The sequence below is a fragment of the Pyrgilauda ruficollis genome, unplaced genomic scaffold (assembly GCF_017590135.1).
Source record: "Pyrgilauda ruficollis isolate IOZ18807 unplaced genomic scaffold, ASM1759013v1 scaffold98, whole genome shotgun sequence".
NCBI lineage: Eukaryota > Metazoa > Chordata > Aves > Passeriformes > Passeridae > Pyrgilauda > Pyrgilauda ruficollis.
In genome coordinates, this window is record NW_024531932.1 from 1,669,603 (window position 1) to 1,695,562 (window position 25,960).

Genomic DNA, 25,960 nt, shown 5'->3' on the forward strand with positions numbered 1-25,960 from the left:
TTCCCAGTGAGCATCTCCTGTGGAAAAGCCGCTTGGGTGAGCATTCAGGCAAGGCAGTCAAGTCCACACACCACAGTCAGCAGGGCTGGCTCAGCCAAGAGAGGCAGAAGGGCCTTTATAAGGTCAGTTCCAGTGAGCTTTACTGCAGCACCCCAAAGGGAAACCAGACACAAGAGACCTGCCGTGGGCAGTCACAAGGTTGAGTATGAGGTCAGTGGCCAAGGGTCTGAGGGCATGGGGGTGCTGCAAAGGGCATTGCAGGGAAGGTGGGGCTGGCAGGGATACCACAAGCAATGAGGAAACAGGGAAACCACAAGAATTAGGAACATATGGGGAATGAAAACTGGGTGGATCAGTGTTGTGAGGCTCCATGGGGAAGTCTCTCTCAGCCTAGGTGGAGACTCTATGGTATATTCTTCCAGGGCAAGGCCCTGGGAGTTTCCCTGTGGGGTTCAAAGGATTCCACACCAGTAAACATAGAAGGTGATTTTTTGGCTATGGTGGTTTGGTAAATAAATCACTGTGGCAGTTCAGTTAACATGGAGAGAAGGTATTGGTGTAAGGGAGATGCTGAGCTGATCAGTGGGAATGTATTTATACACATCATGTTTACAGACCATTGAAATACCGATCTGACAGCTGTCTTGAACATTTTGTATTTGGCTTGTCCTGCATAATTAATCTGTTTCTTCAATGCAAGCATGACAGTCTGGAACTGACTGCTGTATTTTGGTATTATAGAGCTATTTCTCTATTGACACACGTGTACCTGCAGTGAGAAGGGCAAAAAACACCAAGCCTTGCAAGAAACCAGCCCCTGCTGCCTTCCTTTCTTTGAATTCTAATAATTTCAGCACTGTTGTAGTGGTGCTTTCTTTCCTGTCTTCCTAGCAGAGAGTATTAAGCCTGTCATGTGTGTTTCAGGTTCATGTGAAATCATTTGCATTTATCAGTTAATTCAGAAATACCACAGAACCAAGAGTTGAGGGATTGAGGGGTTTTTGGAGAACGTGTGTGTGTGTGTATCTGCAGTGCAGAAGGGATCCAGGGAAAGCATCTCCATTCCAGTCCAGCAGCCGCTTGCATTCTCTGCTCTCCCAAGTACAGCGATGACCTCCAGTTTGGTGCAAAGTGTCATGGAAGCCTTCAGCAGCCCAACAGTGACAGCTCTGTGCCCCACGCACAAAAATCCAAGTTGAGAAGCTCTACTTCCCAAGCAGGGCTTGTGTGCTCTCTTCTTGCTTTCTTAGAAAATGATTGTGACTTTGTCATGCTTTATATAACTTCTGATCAAGTTTTCATGTGAATGTCCTATAATTTTTTTCTCAAAATTAAATATTGTGTTTTTCTGTTACAAAAATGGATGGAGGAATTCAGCTCTTCCTTTGAGAAGAGCTAAAGAATTCTTTCCATGGATTTACGCCTAAATTGTCTTGCCTTTTTTTGTTGAAACAGACAAATTGATATTATTTCCTTCTGTGTAATTTTCTAGGAAGTAGGTAATAGCAAACATGAAAATTCTTGCTCACAAAAATGAGATTTGATAGGTAATCAGTGGGCAGGATCTTTTGATGTGTTGTATTTTTCAGGTATTGGAGTTCAAGTATGTATTTTGTGATGCTGTGGATTTTTGAAGCTAGCAGTTCACATTTCCTGTATATTTACTCTTTCATGAGAAAGAAATCAATCATCCATTTTGTTATTTGGTCTGGCACATTAAATAGTGGGGAACATTGAAGAAGATTTTTTTTCTTAGCCTCATAAAGACTCTTCACCAACATCACTTTAACCACAGTTTCATCTTCTTGCTTGACCCATCTTTGTGGCAACTCCTTTTATCTGTATTAATACAATTTCCTTCAGATACAGAGCAGAAGTAATGGGGGAGAACATGATAAATCAGTGAGTTCTCTACCATCTGCTTTAAAAGACAGACAACAGATGTTAGTATCCAACAGTATCAGACTTCTTAGGTATCATCTCCAGCCTTTCAGTGGAGAATTTAATTAAAAGTATGTATTGTGCCTTAGTGATACCGTTTCTGAAAGGAAAGTTAGTCTGGTGAAATGATGGTTTTCATGTACGTTTTCACCATGTTGCAAAGTTCACACACAATGCTGCTGAAGATGAGGATTTCATCATTAACCTTGGTATTTATGGTAGACTTCTTGAGCACTCCTATGTTTAGTTCCTTCTCATGCATCCTGGTTCCACAGCCACTTGGTCTGGTTTACAGCATCAGTGCTGCGGGAGACTTCCCTCTCTCCCTGCTCCCAAGCTCTCACTTCTGCCCCTTCCCTCATGAGCAGCAGTAGCAGTCACATAGCTGCTCAGCACTCTGGGTCAGGAAACTGCTGGGAATCCACCTGGGAAGCAGGAAGGTTAAGTTTTCCTTCAGGTCAGCTGCCCTGTGTAGTTTGCTGTGTGGATGCCTGAACTCAAGGGAAGGGAGTGAGGAAGTCCAGAGGAGCACTCGATGCTTTTGGTGGCACTGCACACTCAGTGACTCATCCAGCTGGAGCTGGCAGTGGCACAGCTTTGGTGACAGAAGGCAATGTCCAGGATTGGTGGAGAGCTGTTGGTGCTGGTTCCCAGGAGGCATTGTGTGGAAGAAGTTGTTAGTCTAGTCCTCAGTGGGAGCAATGCTGTGTGACCCTGCTTGGATGGATGGAACCTGTACATCAGGGCAGTGCAGCATTCATGGGAAGGGCAGGCTGCACTAAGCGAACATGTACAAAGCCAGATGTCTGGCTGCGACAAAGACTGAAAGTGGTACAAGGAAAAATCTTTCTTATATCCACTAGCATAATGTACTGACTAGTATTTGCAGGACATTGTCTTGCTCTGTTTATGGAAATTGAGGTTTGTCATTTTCAAAACCTTACACCAAGCTTATTAGGATACTGTGAATCCTAAAGCTGTGGAACACCAGCATGTGTTGGAAGGCACAGTACTTTATGCTTCTGTACAAATAGACTTAGATGTTTGTTTTGGCTTGAACTTCTCTAATAAACAGTTTGAAGGGGGGAACCTCCTCCCCACTGTTACTCTTAGGTTCCCCTGAAAGTCTCATGCTGGCTGTGACTGCTTGGCTCACTTATGATAGCACTTGGAGACAGAATAATTAACTAGAAAATGCCTTGAGGTTGTTTTCAGCCTTAACTTTCATCTTCCAACATCTGTTGTGTTAGACTAGAATCCTCAACAAATTCTTACTTTGTAATATTAAACAAAAATACAAATCCTGAGTAGCCTCAGCTTCTGTAGCAATACAGAAGCTGTCCTGTTTTATCCTTCTTGCCTCACCTGCAGTCAGTGTACCAAAGACATGAGACTGATTGAGATTTTAAAGTTGCTGGAGGGCATTTGCTATATTGCATCATAGTGCTATGAATGTTTTATAAACAATTTGTTTCTCCCTTTGCCTTTAAAACTTGAAAGTATTTTTCCTAGAAAGGTTTTGTGGTTTTTTTTAATCTCCTCAACTTTATCCTTTTTTTCTGGATTTATAAGTTAGAGATGCTACATTTCGTTGGTGACAGTCCTACAGCAAAGTGCTAGGAAGGAAAAGAATGGTGATAAAGTATCATTATTAGAGACTTCTTGTGGTAAAGAACCTACTGAGTCTGGGGAGCAGGGTAGGAAAGCTTAGAGTAGTACAAGACAGCAAAATAATACCACTGGTAAGAGATGGAGTCTTACATAGTTTTTGGAAGAGAGGGATGGGCAGCAATAAAGAGCCAAAAATGTAAATGGCTGTAGCATGCAGTAAGAGAGAGGTGCAAATAGCACAGGCTGACAAGGGAATTCATTGCTCTTGTTGAAGCAAGGAGCTAAAATCACTAATCCATGAATCCATCTGACATGGCTTTTTTTTGGGCATTGTGCATCTCTGTTAGCAGCTTTACATCTAATCTGGAAATGTTTTCCTGCTGGAATACTGGCAGTGTGATGGGGATTCTTGTGGGTGCTCAGCACCCTGCAGTCACCTGGGGATGTAGATGAGGAACAGATGGAAGCACTTAGTCTGGCAAGCACTTAGGGAAGTGGGTGAGGTACACATGAGTCTGGTGTAGCTGCACTGATGACAGGATGGGCTGTGTGTTCCACGTTCTTGTGTGTGCCTCTGTGTCCCAGGAGCTGCAGCTGCTGAACAAACTTTCTGGAGATTGCTGCTGCCTTCTGCATCAGCTTGAAAGCTGAGGCACAACAATTTCTTTTTATTCCCTGCACACTGTTCCCTTGCCCTTTGTGCAGGGTCAGACTTCAGTGATTTGAGGAAATTCTGGCACAGCTCTGAGGGAGGATGTTAAAGGAATCGTGGATGTGGTCCTGCCTGGGCCAGACTGATCCCCAGCACTCCCTTCCAGCCGCTACCGTTCCATCAGTCTGTGGAGTATCTGACCTGCAGAAGGGTGAAAGGGCGACTCTTACAAATGCTGGTTGATTCATGTCTCTGAGCTTCCAGGATTTTAAAAAGAGCTTTTAAATGGTTTTATAGGACTGTAATCAAATTCAAGGCACTGGATGACTACCCTTCTTGTGTTTTCATGATTTTTGAGTGCAAACTACAATGCTAGAATGCCATTAAATGTGGCAAAGAGTGATCTGCAAGAGGATTTTCTGTGTTTCATTTTGCATTCATATTTGCAAAAATATCTAGCCATTTGACTGCCTGCTTTACTAAATTCCTAATTAAAAGTAATTAGGAAAATTCACAGCAGCTTTGAAAGTAGTAGTAAAAGTAGCAAGTACAGCAGCAGTTTGTTTCCTTCCTGTATCTCTTAGATGATCGTGCATTATTGTTAACAAGGAGGCAGAGCCTTAATTTGCTATTCTGAGTTGGAAAAGCTTTGTTTTATGTCATAAAGCTTTTGCTACTATTGTAAACAGAGTAATTTCAGGTGTTGTTTACCAAGCTCATTCCCCCCCAGTATATCTTTAAGTGATGAATTGATGGAAATTAAATTTCAGTTTTCAGATAAGGTCATGCCATTATGTGTATCATAGGATTGTAGTATTTTCAAGACTATTCTTAGGATTTTGTAGGCTACACAGGCAACTTGATGCATACTTGTAGATAGTTTTGCATTTGTTAAGAACTCTATTATAGTCTTTGGTGGTGTTGGTTTTCACATTTTATTTCCCACATGTGCTGGTATTGACATCCTAGCAGGAAAAGGTGTGGACAATATGTGTGACTAGGATGCCATAACCTTACTCTGGATTTCAACTGTCTCTTTCTGTAACTTCCTCGAATATTGAACTGCTATCCCATGTAGCTTCTGATACCCAGGAACTGAAATGAGACCTGGCTAGCCAGATCTCACCACCTGGATGGTGGTTGTTGTCCTGTGCAGGAATATTTGCTCTAATTGACCTCTGACAGTAGAGGATGTACTGTAGAGAGTGTTATGACCACATGGCTATAAGAAGAACATCAGAACAAGCACACGTGACATTGGGTGTAAAACCAGTTATGGAGCCCTGTTTTCCTGAGGTTGGCTGAATGTGTGCCTAAAGATGGGAATTCCTTGTTTTCCTTTGCTTGCATGCATGGCTTCAAGTGTGGTTCTTAATTGCTGGCTATGGTTAAACCATAAGTACTGAATGTTCTTGCTTAATGCAAGCAGACTCTTCCCATTGCTGGTCCTGCTGTAAGTGAAGACAAACACATCACCTGAGTGTTGTTCTGGCACTAATCCTGCTAGAGGAAGAATGTCATCTGCATGGGCTGTTGGCTTATTTGTCTGTTCACAGTTGTGTTAAACTGGGAGAGAGTGTAGGTGTAGAAGAAGGGATTACAAGTGACCTCACTCCTGACAAGTCACAGCTGTACTAATTACTGAAGAAGAACAACCTTGCCCTTGATGGGTTGCAGCTGTGACTAAAAAAAATATAAGTGTGATAAAAGGGGTGGATTGGCTGGTCAGGGAGAGCCTGGAGAAAGAGTGTCTATAGGAAGTAGACCTTGAGGAGGCAGAGGAGTCCTGAGGAAGAAGGAGCAACTCAGAGCAACACAAAGGAGAATGAAACAAGGAAGAGAGCTGCTGCAAAAGATCTGCTGTGAGGTCAGTCTGGGTCTGATAGACTTAGAGCCTGCTAGTGGAGCTAGGTAAAATCCTGCAGTTAGAGGCAGCAGGGGAATACTCCTGCAGTCATATTCCAACAGGAAATAGCCAGCAGTCTATCAGAAAAAGCCAACAGCAGAAGTTTGCTGTAGTCAGGATGGCTAAGCTGTAAAGAAGAATAGACCAGGAACCTTTTCACGTTATTAAATGAGTCTGTGTCTTGGCTCATTTCTACCCCTAACGAGAGGTCTGCTGCAGGAGGAGAGAGGAGCAGCCCAGGAAGATTGGGGTGTTAGCAGCCTGCAGCAAGGAAAGCCTTAGCAAGGTCCTTGAAGCCTGCACTGGGGGGCCAGGAGCTTGGAGTGAGGCCTTGGGAGGACAGCAAAAACCTCCAGGACCTCAAAGGGCATGGTAGTGTTTGCTGCTGCTTACATTTCTGACTGTGGCAGAAACAGGTGAAAAACTGGAGTTTGACTGTGTGAGGGACATGGAATATACCTGAGGATGCCTGTGCATCTCACTTTTGTACCAGACTATTTCTACCTGTTCTTTCCAGAGGCACATTATAGATTTTCATCTTCCATGTCCATGTCTCTGTGTAACTCTCCTTAAACTTTCTGCTCTCTGTCTGTTCAGTAACTTCTTTTTGTGTGAGGCTGAAAGCTTGTTGGCTTCAGCTCTTTGTTTCTTCAGCTCAGACCATACCATAGCTTATAGATGTTATAGGAAATGAAGGGAATTGACATTTAAATAATGACTAAAGAAGAGTTTTGTTTGTAATAGTGATGGTTTTGTTAGAAATCCCAAGAGGGAAGGAAGAACTAATTAATACTAATGTAGTAGGTTGTTTGTATTTTCCTGTTGCTCTTTTGGTTGGGATTTTCTATAATGTACTTCAAAATGTACATGAAGCGATAGTTGTGTCATACATGTTGAGCTTTACTGATGTCCTTCCCCCCCACCAGTTTATAAATGTAATCCATGTGTGTGTTCATCTTACCAAATATTCAAGGACTGTAACTGTAGTGTAGTTACAGTGCAATTGTTCTAGTTTCATTACAGTTTTATTTAATCTCTCTCAAATTTGGTACATGAATGAATAGTCCACAAGGACCTTTCTGTTTTATATGCATTACTTTATAAACTGGACTAAAGATTTACTTGGGTGTGAAATCCAATAAACAGAAGGTTAATGACAGAAGTTTCAGTTTTATACTGTAATTTTAGTACGCAGCTAATTTGATTGATAATGATGGGTGTTGTATTTAGGGACTTTTTATGCTGAATACCTTTTGAGATCAAGTCCTTAGATTGTGTAATTCCCTGGAGAGTTTTCTTCCTGCCTGCATGTGCTGGGAAGCTGTGCCATAGCTGTGGGAGTGTGATGTGTGCTGGTGGCTGCATGGCTTGTCCCAGTTTGATCAGCAAACCCAGCTATGCCCAGTGGGAGGAAGTTTTATTCCAATGTAGTTGGTACTGCTGCTGTGCTTTGATAGAGCATTCACACAGCCTAAGAAAATGTAGAAAAGGTTTACATCTCTAAAATGTGAAGAGACTTGGAACACTGTTCTGGTTTGAAAGCAAAACCAGTGAGAGACTCCAAGTCAGAAATACAATTTATTAGGAAAAGGGGAAAAAACCACAATACATGCAATAACAATAGAAAACACCACTGACAGTCAGAATACAACCTGACACCCTGCTAGTTAGGGTGGTGGTAGCAGTCCAGATAAAACAGTCTTGTTGAAGTGGTGATCCTATAGAAACGATCTGGTAACTCTCATCTTCTGGAAAACTAGTGGGTAAGGGTGGCCATTCCTCTGGGAATCCAGTGGAAAGACTGCTTGTTGTGTCCCAAACCCCAGATTATATCCAGGTGGGGATGCTTAGCTCCTCCCCCATGGGCGGAGCGTCTCACAGTGAGCTGATATCATTCTGCATCATGCTGTGGGTCCTTGATTACCCGTTAAACAGAAATGGCTCTGGGAGGGAGTTATCTCTGAGTCATGTGGCAAGACATTGATGGGCCCATTGACAGGAGATAAGGGAAAAAACAATGCCCCTCCTGATTTCAGCAGCTCTTGAGGATGGGAATAGAATACATCTTTATATTACAACTGTAATAAATAGGTGTGATTCATGCTGATAAAATTGAAACAGTAAACAATATCGATACAGTAATTAATATTTAGAAATAATAAAACAGTTAAAGGTGTAATGCCAAGAAAGAAAGGGAGAGGAGGGGCTCTCCCCCCTTCTCCTGCAGATGTTCAGAACAGGAAGAAGCAAGAGATAACTACTACTAAATTTAGTTGGAAGAGAGGAAAATTTGGTTGGACATCCAGGAAAATGTTAATTATATGAGATTTATTGCTTTGATGCTAGAACATAATATTGTCTTGCATGATATTAGCTTTGGCTTACATGATACCAGCTTGGTGTGCACGTGTAATCCAAAAGGTGAATCAAAAGACACCGAGGAAGAGGAGAGGCCTTCATCAGAGACGACCCCCAAAGAATGGGGGACCACCTAAAAAATGGTGGAGCATGCGTGGTAAAAATGATAATGAAGGTGAAGATACAAGTGTGATGAATCGAAAATGGGAGGAGATGGTGAAGATGTACAATATAAAAAGGAGAATTTTAGGCTTGGCAATTCGTACGTGAGGGGACAGGGGTCAAGCCCTGCACTCTGTACCCCGCGCTGACCCAGTCGGTTATTTTTGCTTATGTGCTATCACAAGAACCAAATTATCCCTTATCATAACCAAATTATATTGTCAATATTTTGAGTGTATTCAATTTTATATATTTTAAGCTACTTAATTAAAATTGCTGCTACATTTAATTTCATTTGGGTTTTTTTTATGATGGGATAATTGGGCAAATATAACATAACCTAGGACAAACACAAAGGTAAATACATTTACAGTGAACTGTAGTTAGCTGAGCTCCAGATCTGGATGGAGCACTGTTGAAGATAAGACTTCCACTATGTTTTGTTTTATTATTTTGTACTCAAAACCATTATAAACAGAACTCAGATTTTTCTTTTTTAAATTTCCTCCTACATGTATCAGTAAGTCTGAGAATTATTTTAACCTTCCATTTTAAGAATATGCTTATCTTGAAATCAAGATTTTGAGAATTCATTGCTCAAGGCTTGATAAACTTGAGTGAAGTGTTCTGTGGCTTTCTGAGCAGAATCTAATTGTCCCCACGTATACAAACTATGGCTACAAGAAAGTAATTGTTCCGTTAGAGCATTCAGACTTAGCTAAAATTAAAGTTATTGCCCAGTGTTACGATTTGCTGGATCCTAGGTGAGATCCTGGATAATGGATGTATAGCTAATACAGAAAATACAGTTGGAGGAACAGTGGCTTTTTTATTGAGTCAAAAAATGCACTTTTGGTTCTTGAAATAAACTAAGGTATTTGAACAATCCACCCCCATACCTTTGAATATTGTATCCAAAACATTCCCTGGGTCACTTACAGATACTGTATTCAAAAAGGCAGAAACACGAATGTTTGTTCTCCGTACTTGAGTTTCAGTACTGCAAAATAAAGTGAAAGTAACTGAAATTATGGTTCCATGCAGATCAGACACCTGAAATCTGACCTGCAAAAAAAAGCCCAACATATTTGGGGATCTGCTGTCTGCTACACTTGTCAGGTCGAGTGAAGTAAGTTCTGGAAGGAAAGTGCTGTTGGGATGCACTTAAGAATCAGTCTGTAAGTGTTCAGCCTATTCTGATGCCTGTCTCCAAAAAATAGAGTGACTATCCACCCAAATGTAAATACTGAATATTTAACTGCATTTTCAGTTCTTCTGTGCTTTTGTGACATTTTAAACTAACATAATGGAAATGTTTGTTTTGTTAAAGATAACTTTGTGTGCCTTTTCAGTAGAAGGGTTTCAAATTCATTCAGAAATGTGCATGTAGTCCGTAAGTAAAGCCAAAACACAGATGTGTACAGGGGTAGGAAGAGCTTTAGAGGACTGCTTGGTGTGTGTGGGTTTGGTTTTGTTCCTGAGGAGTGCATCATGCCTCTCAGCAGGGCTAGACTATGTTGGAAGGTTTGCTTTTGAGTGAAATTACACAATTTGTTTTCATAAAATACAAAAATCTTATCCCAGTGTAATGACATATTTCTGTATATTACTGGCTGCCACTGCCAAGACACCAGGAGACAAAACCGTGCAGAATTTTGTCTTAATTTCTTGCCTGGTGCATCAGATCAATAATGTTTGTAGAATTGCTGGTTACCCCCTTGCCCACAGTTCTGTTTGTTCTTGAGGGATTGCTTTATCTGCGTGCTCTTAATTTAGTCACAAGTTCCTTGGCCAGTAGCTTTTAATAACCATGTAGACATTTAATCTTCCTTTAATTGTTGGTATCAAGAAGGCTTTTGCTAGATTTTAAGGTGAGGTAATGTAACTCTTTGTTCACTGAGGTTTTTTCAGAACTTCAAGTTGCCTCATATTCTCAGAACAACTCATATATAACTTATCAAACTTATTACCAAATGTAGTCAAGTATGTTCAGTGTTAAACCACATGCCTTGAGTGATATCCCTCCTTCCTGCTTTTTAAATTGTGGGAAAGGAGAAAGAATCTTAGTAAGTTCTTTAAATACTAGTTCTGTTAAAGTACAGGTTGCAAATAGGGCTTTGAAATTTTAACTTGGGTCATAATTTGTCTTACTTGTTTTCACCACTGCATTTAGTATTTTAGGGATTCTTATTGCATCATTGTTCCTTGTTGGATTTTTGAGTCTCTCTCTGAAGCAGTAGGTGTCTTAATCTTGAACATAATGTGAAATTTATGGTCATGTACTGCCTGTACACTTACCTCCTCATAACTATCAGGACTAGATAATGCTGCTGAGGTGGCATTTTCCGGGATGTTGTGGGGAGAGGAGTGGGCTGTGGATGGAAATTCTCTGATGTTCAGAAATGAATGAAAGCTTCTTGTGGAAGTACAATCTTGCTTTGTCTTCACATGTCACTTTTGATATAATGATTAAATAATCTCCCTTTACTCTGCATCTACTTTCAGCTGTTTCCAGGGGGTTTTTGAATTTACCAAACAATTCAAGTCAGTTTTATTAACAAATATAGCCAGTAATTTATTTACTCTTGGAATGTGCTTAGCCCTTGGGTAGACTGTGTCTGTATTGTCTAGAGCTGTTATCAACACGACCTCAATTTTATTTATTTTTATTTATTTATATTGACTGAAGTGCATTTTATGATTAAATATATTGTATACAAGATATTCAGCTTTCAAAGCTTTAAATTGTTATGGGTTTTTGATATCTGTGTTACTGCAATTGCTTTATAGGCCAGATGCCAAAGCAACAGTGCCACTTATCCTTGCACCTTTTTACCATTGTAGTGGGGGTTTTTGCTTCCAAGTTTGTTTTTTGACTTAGTAGTAAATAGATACTCTTTTTTGCAGAGCTTGGGTATATCTGGATATTTAAGCTCCCCCACTGTGTTAAGAGAAATGCAAGGCGCAGCTTGGCAGAAGTTCCCCACGATTTTGTGTTAAAAGAGCAAAAATAGCAGAGTGCCAGCATGTTCCTGTGGTTTCTTTAGTACAACCATTGCATCCTAGTAGTGACCTAGCAAATCTTGTCATGGTGTTCCTTGCATTGTTTATGTTTCTGTTACGTTTCCTAGTTTACCCTGGGGAAGTGTGTCACTCTTGCCCCAGAAGGAATTGATGTCAGTATTTATCACAGAGTTACTCTGGAACTGCATTTGAGAACAACAGTAGTTCAGGTTGGAAGGGACCTTAGGATGTCTACAGCTTTTTGCCCATAGCTGTTTGTTTCAATGCTCAGTTTCAAACTGAACTCTGACCTTTCTCTAAACTTTGACTGCTCAAGTGTTGAAAGTGCAAGGGCAGAGAATGCACAAACTGTTTGGGCAGCTTGTTCCACAGCTTGACTAACCTTGGTGTGAAATTGCTCCTGTGTGCATCTGTGCCATCTCTCATCAGCTCCTCCCTCTGTCAGGATACCCTTCCACCATGCATGGCTGTGAAGAGCCTGTCTGTGCTGCTTTTGTCATCTCCTTTGTGTTGAGGGGCTGCTCTTGGGGCCCTCTGAAGCCACTTTTCCTCAGGCTGAAAAAGCTCACATCTCTCTCCCTCCTTGAGGGGTAAGAGCTCCAGCCCATACCTGCCCATAACCTTGTAAGTGGCTTTCTGCTGAATTTGCCTTACTTATTTTTGTCTCTGTTGTATCAGAGAGCCCCAAACTGGACATGGTTTTCTAGATGTGATCCAGCAAGTGTCCCTTCTTCCTCTGCACCATGGCTGTGCCCTTGGAGCTCGCTGTGCTGTCAGCTTTCATTGGGGAATGCTGCTGACACGGAGCAGGGTGTCAGGTCCTTTTCCAGCAGAGCTGCCCCCAGCCAGCCACTTCCCACACTGTCATGATGAGTATGTTACTCCACCCCAGCTGCAGGACTGGATTTTAGATGTTCAGGTGATCATTTTTGAAAGAAGGAAGAAAAACCTCAGGTTCTCTTCCATCAAAACCAGCTGGACATGAGTTTTCTTCCTTACAGTCCCAAGTAGTGCAATTTCTTTTGTGATGTAGCTTGAGGTACTTAGTTTACTAACAGCTTGGAAAAAATCCACCTTCTAAAAACTCAGAAACCAGTTTTCTATGTTTTGTTGTGTTACCCATGTACATACCTCGATTAATCCTGTTCAGAAACTGGTCACATTACATAAACTAATTGGGGTCAGTGTAAGATGCACAGAATAGTTTTTATTTTAAACAAAGGCATGAATTCTGATCTCTAAAAATGACAGACTCAAATGACAGACAGAGCATTGATGCTGTTCACCTTGAATATGACCATCCTGTTATACTTCCTTTAGCAATAAAATATGGAGCTACAAAGTTTCACCTTACTTTAGCAGAACTCTGGTGAAGTTCTAAAAGGGGTTTGTCCTAGGGGGAGCTCTTTCAGCTTTGCTGTAGTAGCTTACACTAGGGCAAAACTGACCCTTCTGTTCTTGGAGGTAAATTCTCAAGGATATTTGAAAAATATTTTACTGAACTTGGCTCTGCTGTTACTGTGTCAAGTTGATGTATTTACAACCTAATTTTGTTGTAAATTAGTCTGCTGGATGTGCAAGTGACTGTAAAGCTGGGTGGCCAGCCCCTGTTCATCTGAAAAGAAAGATAATCGCCAAACAAAACCCAAGCTATTAATTAAGGTATTTTTCTTGTTTTGGTTAGAGGGGCTAACAGTTTTTGGTATTCAGAATATCCTTATATTTAATTTCTAAGAAATTTCTAGTTTACTTCTGCTGTAGTCACTGCCATAACAGACATTTGCCATTGCTTCATTCCTTGTTTTTTTAATTGAAAGACTGTAAAAGTATTGCCTTGTAATGTTCATCCAACCCTGACTATGTACTTTTTACTCTTGGGTTGTCTCCTGTTGCCTGACCTTGGGCTGGGTGATTTATCCTTCCCTCAAGGCACCATCTCACTGAACACTGCTTCCTTGCTTCCTGTGGCAGGATGGATATCTGCTGTCCCCAGATTGTTACTTCTGCAATAAAGGAGTAACTGTGCCAGTCTTGAGCTGAGTGTGAACAGTGTCCAGGTGTGGGTTTGTGGACCTGTCGTGGTCTTGTTTTGTTTTTCTGCCCCCTCCCACGCACCCTGTTTTAGCCCATTGTGCACAGGAGTATGTCCCTGAAAGCTTCATGTCCTGTGCACACCTCAGATTCCCTTTTAATTTACCTGTATTTTGATGTAGCAGCTGGCTGTTCAGAAGTTAGTAGAAGGTAGGATCTTATTACTGTCATCATTTTGCCGTGTCCTCAAGCTTCTCTCAACTTTTGCAATCACTGTGCTATTAAACTTCAGTTTGGTTTTCATTTGATGGAATGTATAGAGTATGATGTATCCTGTACTTGATGAGGACATATGGCTATTACTGCTGTGAAGCTAATAATAGCACATGCTGTCCTGGTCTAGGTCCTGCTCACAAGTCAAAGGATTTATTTGAGAACTGGTAATTTAGATCCTAGTGAAATACCCCAGCTGTGAGCAGGTGTAGTAACAGCTTTCTGGTAACCTGAACTGTGATATCTGTGTGCAGGAATACAAATGGGGAAAAAGTAATAATGGAATTTGAACAGCCTAATATGCTATAATAAGGTAGAATAAGGCTGTATTTAATTAGCCAGTAACAAATGTTAACCTTATTTTAGATCAGGAAGCAGTGGTGAAACAGGGACTTGTGATGAGTTTTGCTCTCACTGTTTCTTGAGGCCAATTCAAATAAATTTACACCAGGAATGACAGTTGGAGTGAAGTAGAAAAGCTAATAAACCTCATGAAGTCTAAGAAAGTGACATTTTCAAGTTGGTCTCTTGTTGGTGAGTCCAAGTATGTCCCAGTGTGAAGTTTTCTTTCTCTTTTTTGATTTTTTTCCTTCTTTCTACAGGAGAAGAGGGTTTAAGATCTCAATTTTACTTGTGTGATAATGTGTGTCTTCAAGTTTGTGGGGTTAGATTGGGAGTACACAGTCTGAACCATGCAAGTGGATCATGGCTTTGGAACAGTTCCAGATGGAACAAAGCTCACATTAGATCTGTGCTTAGTCACAAATCTCGTACCTTGATGTGGTTCCCCAGCAGGACAAAGACATATGGGGTCTGTAGTGTGCTCTGCAATTTAGATATGACAGGATTTTGTTATCAGTACTACTAGTCTGAATTGCTTTATGGTATGTTTTTTCTGAGTTGTTTCCACACTTCTGGAAGCCATGTTTATCCAAAGTCAAATTGAGTCTTTTCTTAATAGGACATTAAGGGTTAGAGCAATTTACCAGGGGAACCATAAGGAACAGTGTCACCTTTAATGTTTAATTCAGGATTAGCTGCCTTTGTGCGGGATGGACCTGATTTCACTTGTAGCTGTAAATTTCCTGAGGGAAGCTGTAGGTAAATGCTCTGATTTGTGTTGTTGAGGTGGTTAGAGGTGATAGTTTGCAGCCCTTGTGCAGCCTCACCCATAAGATGTGCCAGGGCAGTCTCTGTGCTGTTAGAGCAGAGTGCCCAACTGTTTGGGCTGTGGTTACTGCAGGCTTCAGGAATTTTTTTCCAGAGATATCTGGCATCATAAAGATTTCTAAATGCACCCATCTGATAAAGTTGGCTACATTCTGTAACAGCTTTGATGATCTTCCCAAGCAGTTCACCTCTTTATTGCACGTGGTGAAACAAAAGTTGTTCTTTTATCTTTTGCGAGATAAAAGATGCTGGCTCTGATAGCAGAACAGCTTTTTGCACCGTCTCATTGTTACTTTTGGCAGAGCCAACCTGGTAAATCTGGCAAAACAAAGAAGAAAATGCAGTAAGAAAAAGACTATTGTATTCGAGCAGAAATAGAGTTTGACTTTCAGCTAATATCTAATTAGGAGCTTAAACAGAAAAGTTAGAAATTACCTGTTCAGTATTTCAGTCTTGACGGATGCATTTTAAAACCTAAACTAGTTAGTGTGGTAAGTCAAAACAGGACCAATGTGACCTAAGAATTATTGAGAGGAAATTTTGAGCCCCAGGCTTAGAAAATTGATCCTGTGAAAATTGATCAAGCATGATAGGAATGAACACAGTTAAAGCCTCAACTTCTACAAATTTCTTAATTTTAGAAGTGTTGGGGAAGCTGCTGTAGAGCTGAACAGAAATGGGCTTTTATATATTGCAGTGCCTGTGGAAAGTTACATATCTTGGGTATTGCTATTGAAATAGAGAAAGTGTAGGTAATAGCTTGTATGCAACTGTAGGGGGATAGGCACTGAATTGAGTTTTTGGGCGTGCTGTGCATTCTAACAAAATGTATAATTTGGACAAAAATGTATGTGCTGACTGCTTATAACCTGCTTTCCAACGTTTGGAGTTAGAATTAGAAAAATTATTGTAGTGGTTTTGGTTTGCCAATTTGAGATTTCCCAGCCAATGCAGCACCACAATAATGTGGTGGGCTGAGTGCTGGCTAAATGACAGGGCACTTACTACAGTGTACTCATTTCCTGCTGTGAGATAGGGTTAGGAGGAAGGCAAAGCAGGCTCAAAACTTTAAAAGGGTATAAAGAAAACTTTATTGACAGTAAAACAAAGAATAATAAGAATCAAAATAAAACTTTCAGAACATTTCCCCTCTTCCCTACAACTTTCCCACTAACAATGTGTAGAAACAATTCAGTCAGTTTATCACCTCTAGAATAATCTTTCTTCAGTTCACTTAGGGAGAGGAGTGTCCCTTGCCATGCCATGGAGACTTCTCCACAAGAAACAGTTCCCTCGTGGCTTTTAATTTTCACAAATAGCAGCTGCCTGGAAAATCTGGAATCGTGAAGTCCCTCCCATCTTTTCACAGTCTTCTCACAGCTGTGTTTATGGGCCACATCAACTTATGGGGTACTATTTTAAGGATGAGCTGTTTAAGAGTAAAAGTTCTCTTTATCTATCTTTGAAATCATCTTCATCTCTGAGAACAGAGGTCTTCTTCTCTCCCTGGGGGCACAGGGTCTTGATCACTCCTCTCTCTCTCTGTTCGAACTTCTCATAGGATCACAGCTACTTCAACATCTTCCTACTTTAGCATAGATGTGTTTGCTCGTATTTTCAATTTGAATGCTTCATCCCATGTACTTTCCAATGAGTTACAGAGAAAAAGAGTCTGATGTATCAATTATATTCTTCTCCATAGTTTTACAAGAGGATTTCAGCTTAAACTTAAGATATCTCCCCATTCTCCTGCCATATTGGACTTGATTCTTTCTTTACTGACTTTGGTGTCTTCCTGTTGTTTCTCTGCGTGTCCTCACTCTGTCCTTTTCTCTCACTCAAGGGAGGATTGGAGGTCTACAAGCCTTATTTGGGCACTGAAAGGGTTGAGATCTCACCGGGCCCTGCAGACGTGATCCCTGCAGGGACTGATCCCTGCCGGGCGGTGGCCAGAGCGCTCGTGCTGATGGATCTCCAGGCCGCGCCGGGGCCGTGTCAGAATCTCAGGGGCCGGGCTGGAACGGGGCAGCCGCTCTGGCCGCGTTTGCCAGCCCCTGCTGCGTTCAGTCCCAGCCAGGGGCCGCTTTCTGCGCGGACTGCAGAGCCGCCCTGGTTTGTGCGGTGCCGAGCTGTGGGGAGGGACGGGATCTCGGCGGCCAGGCTTGGACTGAGCGGCCGATGGGCTCCCCTGCCCTGCCCTGCAGCTGCTGGGGCCCGGCCTGGCCCTGCCTTGGCTGGAGGCCCCACAGCCGCCCCTCCCCTGCCCTGCAGCTGCTGGGGCCTGGCCCTGCCTTGGGTGGAGACCCCACAGCCGCCTCTCCCCTGCCCTGCAGCTGCTGGGGCCTGGCCCTGCCTTGGCTGGAGGCCCCACAGCCGCCCCTGCCCTGCAGCTGCTGGGGCCTGGCCCTGCCTTGGCTGGAGGCCCCACAGCCGCCCCTGCCCTGCCCTGCCCTGCCCGGCCCCCAGGCCAGGAAGGGGAAGTGAAGTTTGCACTTCAATGAGTCCCTTGGAGCGACCTGCGCTTTCAGGGCCTGGAGCACGCTGGCTAAAAAGGAGTTAACAAACAGGGCAAGGATGGGTCTTTGTTTGGAGATCCAAAGGGTGTTTATTCTAAGAGGGTCCAGGGACAAAGACAAAAACACGGTGGAAGGCAGAGGGTTAAATAAGCGGGAGAAGGGGTGGACCTGAGGGACGAGGGCCAATGGAAATGGGGAAAAGTGGTGCAGGGTCGGAGCAGTAAACCAGGAAGGCAACCATGGGGCAAATGAGAGCCAATGGGGATAAGAAAAGAAGAGAACATTCTAGGGGGAATGCTAATATGGAAAAGGCAGCTGAACAGGGGTGACATCAATTGGGGGAGCCAGTGAAACTTAAAACATTAACATGTGGTTGCGGAGGCTTATAGGACAGAGACTTTTCCCACCCTAACCACAGGGGTGTTTCTCCAAGCCTGTTTCTGCCGTTCCGGGGTTGAAGCGCTGTAGTCTCTGTGACAGCCTCCCAGCCTCACAGGGAAGGAGTTCTCCCTCCAGGCACCAGAAGAAAGAGAGCTTTTCCTGGAGTTTTTTAACATGTGTGTTCACAGGGATGTATTCAGCTTTCTAGTGGCTGAACAACGTGTCAGTCTTCACAACTAGGCGCTGACTGGTGTTTTTTAGACGTGGAGGAAGCTCTCAGCAGCTCCACTCAGAAAAATAATTTCCGTGGGTGGCTTCTTCCTGCCTCACCAAATGTCAATTAATGCAAAACCAGCACAGTTATTAATTACAACTTGCATCTCCACTTCTATAAACATGTCCCCCAGCACACAGGTGCTGCTTGTTTGATTTCAGCCTTGATGCCTTTTGCTCTTGGCAGTATCAGAGCTTCTGCTCTTTTCCTGTATTGTAACAAATGTTTGTTACTGAGTCAGGAACCCAGCTGACCAAAACGGGGCAGGCAGAATTCTCATTGTTACTGCACTAGCATATTCTGGTCTATTGAAGTATCTTGCAAAATCTTTTTATGACTCTTTCCAGGGCCAGTGTGCAACTTGAACATTTTCTTCCTTTTTCAGAAAGCAAATGAGAACGTGTAATATATTTCATTTGGGATGTTGGGGGTTTTTCCTTCTTTTCCTGTTGCTCTTCCTGTGCTTTTTAATTCTCTGCCATGCTCAGCAACAAGGGTGTATTGTTTTTATTCTCTCCATGTTTTGTGTGGTGTTTGGCTGTCTTAAAATTATCCCTGCCTTGATAAATAAGCAGTATTCAGAAGGAAAGAAAGGGAAGTGCAAGGTTAATGTTCAGCTTCTACCCAGCATATGTGTTAGTTTAATTTAAAAATGTTTATGTATATAACATCAATAAACTTCTATATTAGGAAAAAAGGCTCTCTAGCTAATTGACTGAACAAGTATCCATAGAAATAATCATTTTGAGATCCAATGTTTGCACCTTCAGTTAGTCTTTTCTGAAAGAGATGAGATCTACCCTCTTCATGTGGATATAATTTGTGGTTTTAGTCTGAACTGACTGAGCACAACCAGACTGCTGCTTTTATCTAGGTGTAGTATGTGTTGTGTCCCGTACCTCTGATCCTAAAAGACACGCCTGTTGTTCTGTAAAAACCTCCCACTTCTACATGGCAGAGGCTGATATTCTCTCTCTCAGTGGATATACTCCATAGCAAGCTCTTGATGTCAAACTCAGAACTGACATGATGGTTGCTGTGCTGGTAAGTGTGTGCCTGAAGTGTGTGTGAGTGAACACCTCCTTGTATTTGATATCCTGCAAACTGGAAGAGTGTGATTTTCCAGCTAAAACCAAAATGATGGGATTTTGCTGTTCTCTTGCATCAGGTTCTTAATTTATGAAGCTGAAATTGTAGTTTGCCTAAGCAACATCTGACTGATACTTCTGCTTGAGAACAGAACCAAAAGCTGAGCAAACTTTTGTTTGGAGAACAGGAATGCTGCTTTGTATGTTAAGTAAAACACAATATTTGATTTCTGAAGAAGTAATTATTTAGTTGGTTTTGTCTGTTTTTGGTACAGGTTATTAATGCTGCTTTAGCTCTTGCTGCCAGACCAAAAAGTCAAGTTGTGAAAAACAACATGGAGATGTATAGGAGTACATGGGAGAATCACATCCATGTTCTTACTGAAGCTGTGGATGATATAACAAGTATTGATGATTTCCTTGCTGTATCAGGTATGGTAATTTTCAGAATCCAATTGTTCTTTTATCTGCTTTGAAAATTTTTCATCACTTTTCAGTGGGACACCAGTGAAAGATGAGATTGTATAGTGATTTGGGAAACCATTGCTGTTGTTTCAAATGTCCCCACCCAGTGGGTATTCCTGCTGTGCATGGTGTAGGGCTGGGCAGAAGTCCCTGGGGCTGACCAGGTGGGTGAGACAGGGGTACATCTATCCACAGCTTCATTTACCTCTGCAGTTTCAAATCCTCTCTGCACCTATGAGAGGTCTCTGAGGAAAGGAAGTGCATATACCTTAAACAAGAGGTTCTTGTGATACCCTGTGTTCCAGTTCCTGTGGAATGCACAGTAGAATTTCTGGGATTTTCAGTGTCGCACATATTTGTCACACAAAATACACTTTTACAGATCTCTGCGGTGAAGAGGCCTTGGGTAGTAAACTGTATTTACTGAAGCAGTGAGTGTCTTCAGCATTTAAAAAGAAGAGTGAAAACAGTTGTTTCACTTTTTGCAGTTTAAAGATCCCAGTTCTGAAGTAAGGTTCTGCCCTCACTGTCTCACTTTCCTTAGTGAGGAAAACAAAAGCATTTCAGTTGCACAGTGCCTATTTTTTCTGTTGCTCCTGCTAAAATACACCTTCATATGGATAGTTTAGAAATCCTTGTATTGTGAAGCACATGTAAATTTGTATAATTCTACTTTTCTGATTTCTCTTAAAGTAGCATACCATGGAAAGAAAGGAAAGGTTTGTGTCATCTAGCTTAAATGTGGTTTAATTTCTGTGTGTCCATGTGGTCAGTGGGCCCTGTGCTTGCCCATTTCTCTTTGGGCATGTCCTTTGGGCTTAGTTCCAGTAGTTAGGGCTGTTTGGTTTATGTAGCAGTAGGAAACATGAGTAGTTCTGCAGGTGTCAGTAGTTTAAAACCTTTGTAGGTGAAGTCACAGCTAAGTTCACATTCCCAAGTTCTGCTTTGCTCACTAAACGTGAGAATAGACCCTTGCCTGAAAGGGGCAGAGTTTGGGTATTCTTTGCTCTAAAGCCTGTTGGGTACCATCACTGTGGGCTCTGGAAGCTGCTGGAGTGGAGTCCCAGTAAGTTTCTTGCCATCAGGGTGTGGATATTCCAGTGCAACCAGCATGAGCAGAGATGGCTGTTCAGGCCCTTTGTGGGTCTGCTGATAGCGGATACAGACTTTTCTTCAGGCTGGGGAAATTCTCCTTGCTTTACAAGGTCAGCTGGTATACCTGGCAAGTGACTTAGGTCTGAGTGTGGAAGAATTTACTGCAAATAGTGTGGCTTAGTTATTCATAGTTACTCTCCTGTGTGTGTCTCAGCTCTGTATCTTCATACAGAGTAGCATAACCTGAGAATTATTTTCTCCCTGTGTAAGTTAGCCTTTGATGGAAGTGCTTTAAGAACCTGCCCCTTGCTTGTCGTGCAGATCTTTCCTGTTCCTGAGTTTTCCTGAAATTTATGCAGGTATTGCTAAAGCTGTTAATAAAGAGGTGAAACAAGTCAATTGCTAATGAATAAAATACATGATTCTCTGTAAAACTCAGGAGATTTCATAGTAGGTTAAAAATCTTCTGTCAGATTTATTGAGCTAAATGATTATTTTTATCTATACAGCTATGATTCATTGAAATGACACATTTTAGGTTGGTTTTTCTTTTCAAAATTTCTTGGACTTGAAGAATAAAGTTAAGCATTCCAATAATAATTACGTAGAAGAAAAATCTGTCACTGGGCAGCTGCTCATTTCAGAGAAGACTCCTGGCTTTTTAGTATATTTACATTCTTTGGTTGAACACATTTAAATGATTGTCTATTTCACAGTAAGTAAAAGCAGAAATGAATTCAGGTAGCAGTGATGTGTATGGAGCTCATGCCGTGAGCTCCAAGAAAGGTAAACATTGCTGCATTTCCTTTAAACTGTGTGTAGAACATCTTCTGTAATTTAATTTGTTTAAACTTCAAGTGTCATGCTTATTCTTAAGGGCTGTGTTGAGAAGATGTTTCTCTATGGCAATGTCACCTTTTTGCTTTGGAAAGGTTTTTTTACTAGTTCATGTACAAAGGAGTAATTGTAAGGAGCAGTGCAAATCATGCTTGGTTTACTCCACAGGGTATTAGCACCTTTGCTGTGTTCTGAGGGATTAAAACATTCACATACTGCTCTGTCTAAATAGAAAGGTTAGAAGTGTAGTAGAAGATGGTATCTGCCTGTTTTTGGAAATTACTCAGTAATTAGGGAAGGTAATTGAGGATTGAGGATTTTGCATCGTGTTTGAGACAGGGGAATTCCAAAACTGGTATTTAACAGCCCTGTTTTTTCTACAGAAATTAGTATTGTACATCTCATGCCAACATGGGCATTCTGGGCAAAAAATACCTTTTAAAACAGCAGATTCCTTTCAAAAGAGGTTCTGTGCTGTGCTGGCTTGTCAGCTCCTCACTCAGGTGAGTTGGAGTTGCTGAGTTTGCAGGTTGTGGGGGAAAGATGAATTCTGGAGTGTCAGAATTGCATTCAGAGTTTCATTCAGGACACTTTTTAGGAAATACAGTAAACACACCTTCCCTAGTGGTTCTGGTGATTCTGAACTCTGCATCATACAATAGAACTGCCTACTTTAAAGTTCATTTAAAATTTCTTCTTGGACTGATTGAGAGGTCAGTTATTTCTGACAATCCTGCCTGTCCCACTGGCACTCAGGGAAGGAAGATTGTGAGCATTTGGAAGATTGGTTGTTTTTTCTTTGTTGCTTTTGTTTTGTATTCTGTTATGTTCTTATAAATGACATCTAATAATAAACAAAATGCTGCTCTTCTTTTTATGAGTGTATTGGTCTTTTCAGATTCACGCATCTTCTTGAAATTGTTTTTTTTTTTTTCAGTTGTGTTTTATTCTTGCCAGTTATATGGTACTATAATCAAAGGAAAACAGTACTACAGAACAAAAAAGACGAAATCAGATCCTTACAGGTGAAAAAGAGGTCTGATTGCAAATAGTTGAAGTGGAGCTCTGTTCCTTATAAAGGAAAGCAAGAGTTAATGACTTGTGTTTAAAAAAAAAGTAATTGTAATTATGAAACATTATAAATTATGATACTGTTGTTCATAGATTTGTTACACCTTGTAGGAACAGAGAATCAGTCTCAGCCTATCAGTTTTGGATAGTTAATTTATGCAACGAAGAATGTGGGTGTTAATCTTTACAACCCACTGACATTAAGTTAAAAAATTACTGTCATCCATTTATCATGATGATGTGAAGTCTACAGATTCATAAATTAAAATGTGCTGTTGCATTTGATGCATGAATTTCCAGGAAACCTGTTTTGTTCTGCTTGTAATTGCATTTGTAGTGGTAAATCTGAAGTTTTATCCTGAACCCTCTGCTCTTGTAAACTGCCTCTTAGTGTCTTCTCCCTCATACAATTAGCCTGAAACAGAGTTTGAGGCTCGTTCCCTAAAGTTGATTCTTCTGTGTTATTTTAATACTCTTTTATTCAAAACTGTCTTAGTAAACCTAGTGGGTGTAGGTAGAAAATCTGAAATGTCAGTATTTTCGTTCTTTGTGTGTGTGTTTTCTGCTCCGGATGATGGTGTGTAATTGCAATGACAGGCTAATTGCAATTATTAAGTATTTCAATTTTGTCATGTGTTAGAAAAACAGTAAGAAAAGACTTGGATCTTTTAGTCCCAGAATTAACTTTTTCAAGGACCATATAGGTAAGATCTGAAGTGTGTTTATATTTACAAAATTCTCAGGACCTGTGATTTTCTTTTTTCCTTTCTGTTGTCTTCTTGAAGTGCTTGCATGACGGACCCCTGAGCTGTTTCTGTGTCCTTCTCTTAAAGTCCTTGCCCAAAGTAAGATTATTTCATCAGCTGGGCCTTCTCTTCAGCCTCCCTAATGCTGTCTTGAATTTTGCTCTTTGTGATATTTATAATATCAGAATGCTTAAATGCCTTTAACAGTACTTCTTCTTTTGCCAAAATGGAAGTGCCTTGTTTTCATAACGTTTCCTTGTTCATCTCTTTCCTCATTCCTCCTCATGTATGAGTAAATCTGTCTTCAAGTGCAGTCAAAAAATGACCCAGAGCCTTTTCTGTTGCATAAAATGAAGTCTGTGCTCTCTGCCCTTTTATATACCTTCTTAAAATACAATTTGTCTAAAGTGCATTTTGTCCTTTTTAATTGCATCAGCACTTTTAATCAAATTAATTTTTTTTAAGGTAAATCCATTCCAAATAATGGGTAATAAGTCATTAGACACTGAGAGGGTTTTGTGTGCTGTCCAGTTTGTTGTTTCCCTGCCAGAAGTTCTGTTTGCTGCTCTTTACCTGACAGAGTCATAGGGAGTGCTGTCACTTACATGTCTGCCTCAGGTGAGGGTTTGTGCAATTCCCCCATGCAGTTTGCTCTGCTAAATTGATATTTGCAAATGTGGACCCAGGCAAATCAATTTGCAGTAGAATGTGGGGAGTCTGCCACTGTTAGTCCTGTGAGCAGAACAGTATTTTGTAATGTGTCCACAGGTGCCCCACAAATTCAGCTCCTTACGGGAACTGGCCTGAGGGTCCTTAAATAGGTAAAGATTTCAGAGAATGCTGAGGAAGTTCCCTGATGGGATAAAGGATCATTCAAGATAACCTGAGTAGGCAAAAGAGTATAACATTTATACTGAAGAATTGGGACCAATTAGTGACTCCTGACAAGAAGGACAAGAGCCACAGTTCATTATTCTATGGTACTCTTGTTCTGGGGTGATGGGCAGACTTTCAGAGCAAATCCTGGGAAATCTTGTACATTTCTCCCACCAAATGGAGTAGAGAAGTTTATAGTCAAATGTGGAGTGTGCAGGGAATTCCTGAAAAGTCTGAAATCATACAAGCTAGATATTTTTTTCCCATCTGGTAGTCTTTTCCTTGGAATCTCAAAATTATTTTTTCCAAAAATGGTGGGAAATAGTATGATGCCACCATGTTGGAACAAAAGTTGCCTTTTAATGTAAACCTGTGCCATCAGAAACTAGTTTTAATTCAAGGAAAGCAGCAAAAGACTGGACGTTACAGTAAAGCTGTTGGAGAAAATCCTTTTTGTGGGTGCAAACAGTCTTATGGCCATCAACAACAGCTAAGAGACCATATTTTTGATTTATTTATTTTTTTTTTTATTTCAGTGAAGATTTCTCACTTAAACACCAGCAAAAATAATCAGGAAAAAGAACCTACCTTATGTATTCTATCCACAGGCCTGTTTTGGAAGACGTAATTTAGTGATCGCAAAGGGGGAGCAAATACCCAGCTTCACTTCTTTCCCCAACATTTATAGCTCCAGATCTGGAGTCCCAGCTGCTGCTGCTGCAGTTTCTACTGCTGGGAGAGGTCTTCAGTGGTTGATTAGGAAAGAGTGGGTTGGGGGACTTTATGGTCATGTGGGATAGCATGTATGAAATAGCAGAATAGAGAAGCAGAATTAAAGACTAACAAGGATTAGAAGAGAGCTCTGAAGATTCTTTACTAAAGCAAATTGTGCAGAGCAGGGCAAACTTCCAATTTCCTGCAGAAATTCAATTTGAGACCTCTTCAGTTATATGTGGTCCAAATCTTGGTTTTAATTTGGTCTTAGCTATTGTGGTACAACTAATCTTAACAACGCAACACAACTAGTATTAATCTACTGCAATAAAATGTGAAAAATGTCTGCTTGGCAAATCCCCGCTCCTGCTTGCATCACTGAGAGAAGAATGAAGTTCATCTGAATCACACCAGTTAAGAGTAGATTAATGTGAATGTATTTCCATGAGATATTTTTTGGAGGATGGAGAATGGGGACTGGAGAATGAAGCTCTGACCAGTGCTTCATTATTTCTGTGTAGTACTAAACCAGTTGAGCGCTTTTAGAAAAGATCCTGACAGAAACCTCTTGGTTTGTTTGTCCTAATTCCTGGCTGGATTGCAGAAGTCAGTTTCTGTTTGGTAATGTTCTTCTCCTGCCTGCTCCAGGCTTTAAGGGTTATTTTTGGTTTTTGTTGCGTTCTTTGCTACATGAGATGGACTTTTGTGTCTCAACTCTTTTCCTGTGTATATTGTTGGTGTTCTTGGTAGGCTTTGTATTAATGTCTGT

The 25,960-nt window shown here is 41.2% G+C and overlaps 1 protein-coding gene across 3 annotated transcripts in view; it reads left to right on the top strand.

Annotated features, from left to right (window-relative positions):
• Positions 1–25,960, top strand: part of CTNNA3 (catenin alpha 3) — a 414,675-nt gene that overhangs the window by 273,935 nt on the left and 114,780 nt on the right. For all 3 annotated transcript variants that reach the window (XM_041490074.1, XM_041490075.1, XM_041490073.1), the window contains exon 11: positions 19,663–19,819. In XM_041490074.1, the coding sequence (XP_041346008.1) occupies positions 19,663–19,819 (157 nt within the window). The remainder of the gene's footprint in view (positions 1–19,662; positions 19,820–25,960) is intronic.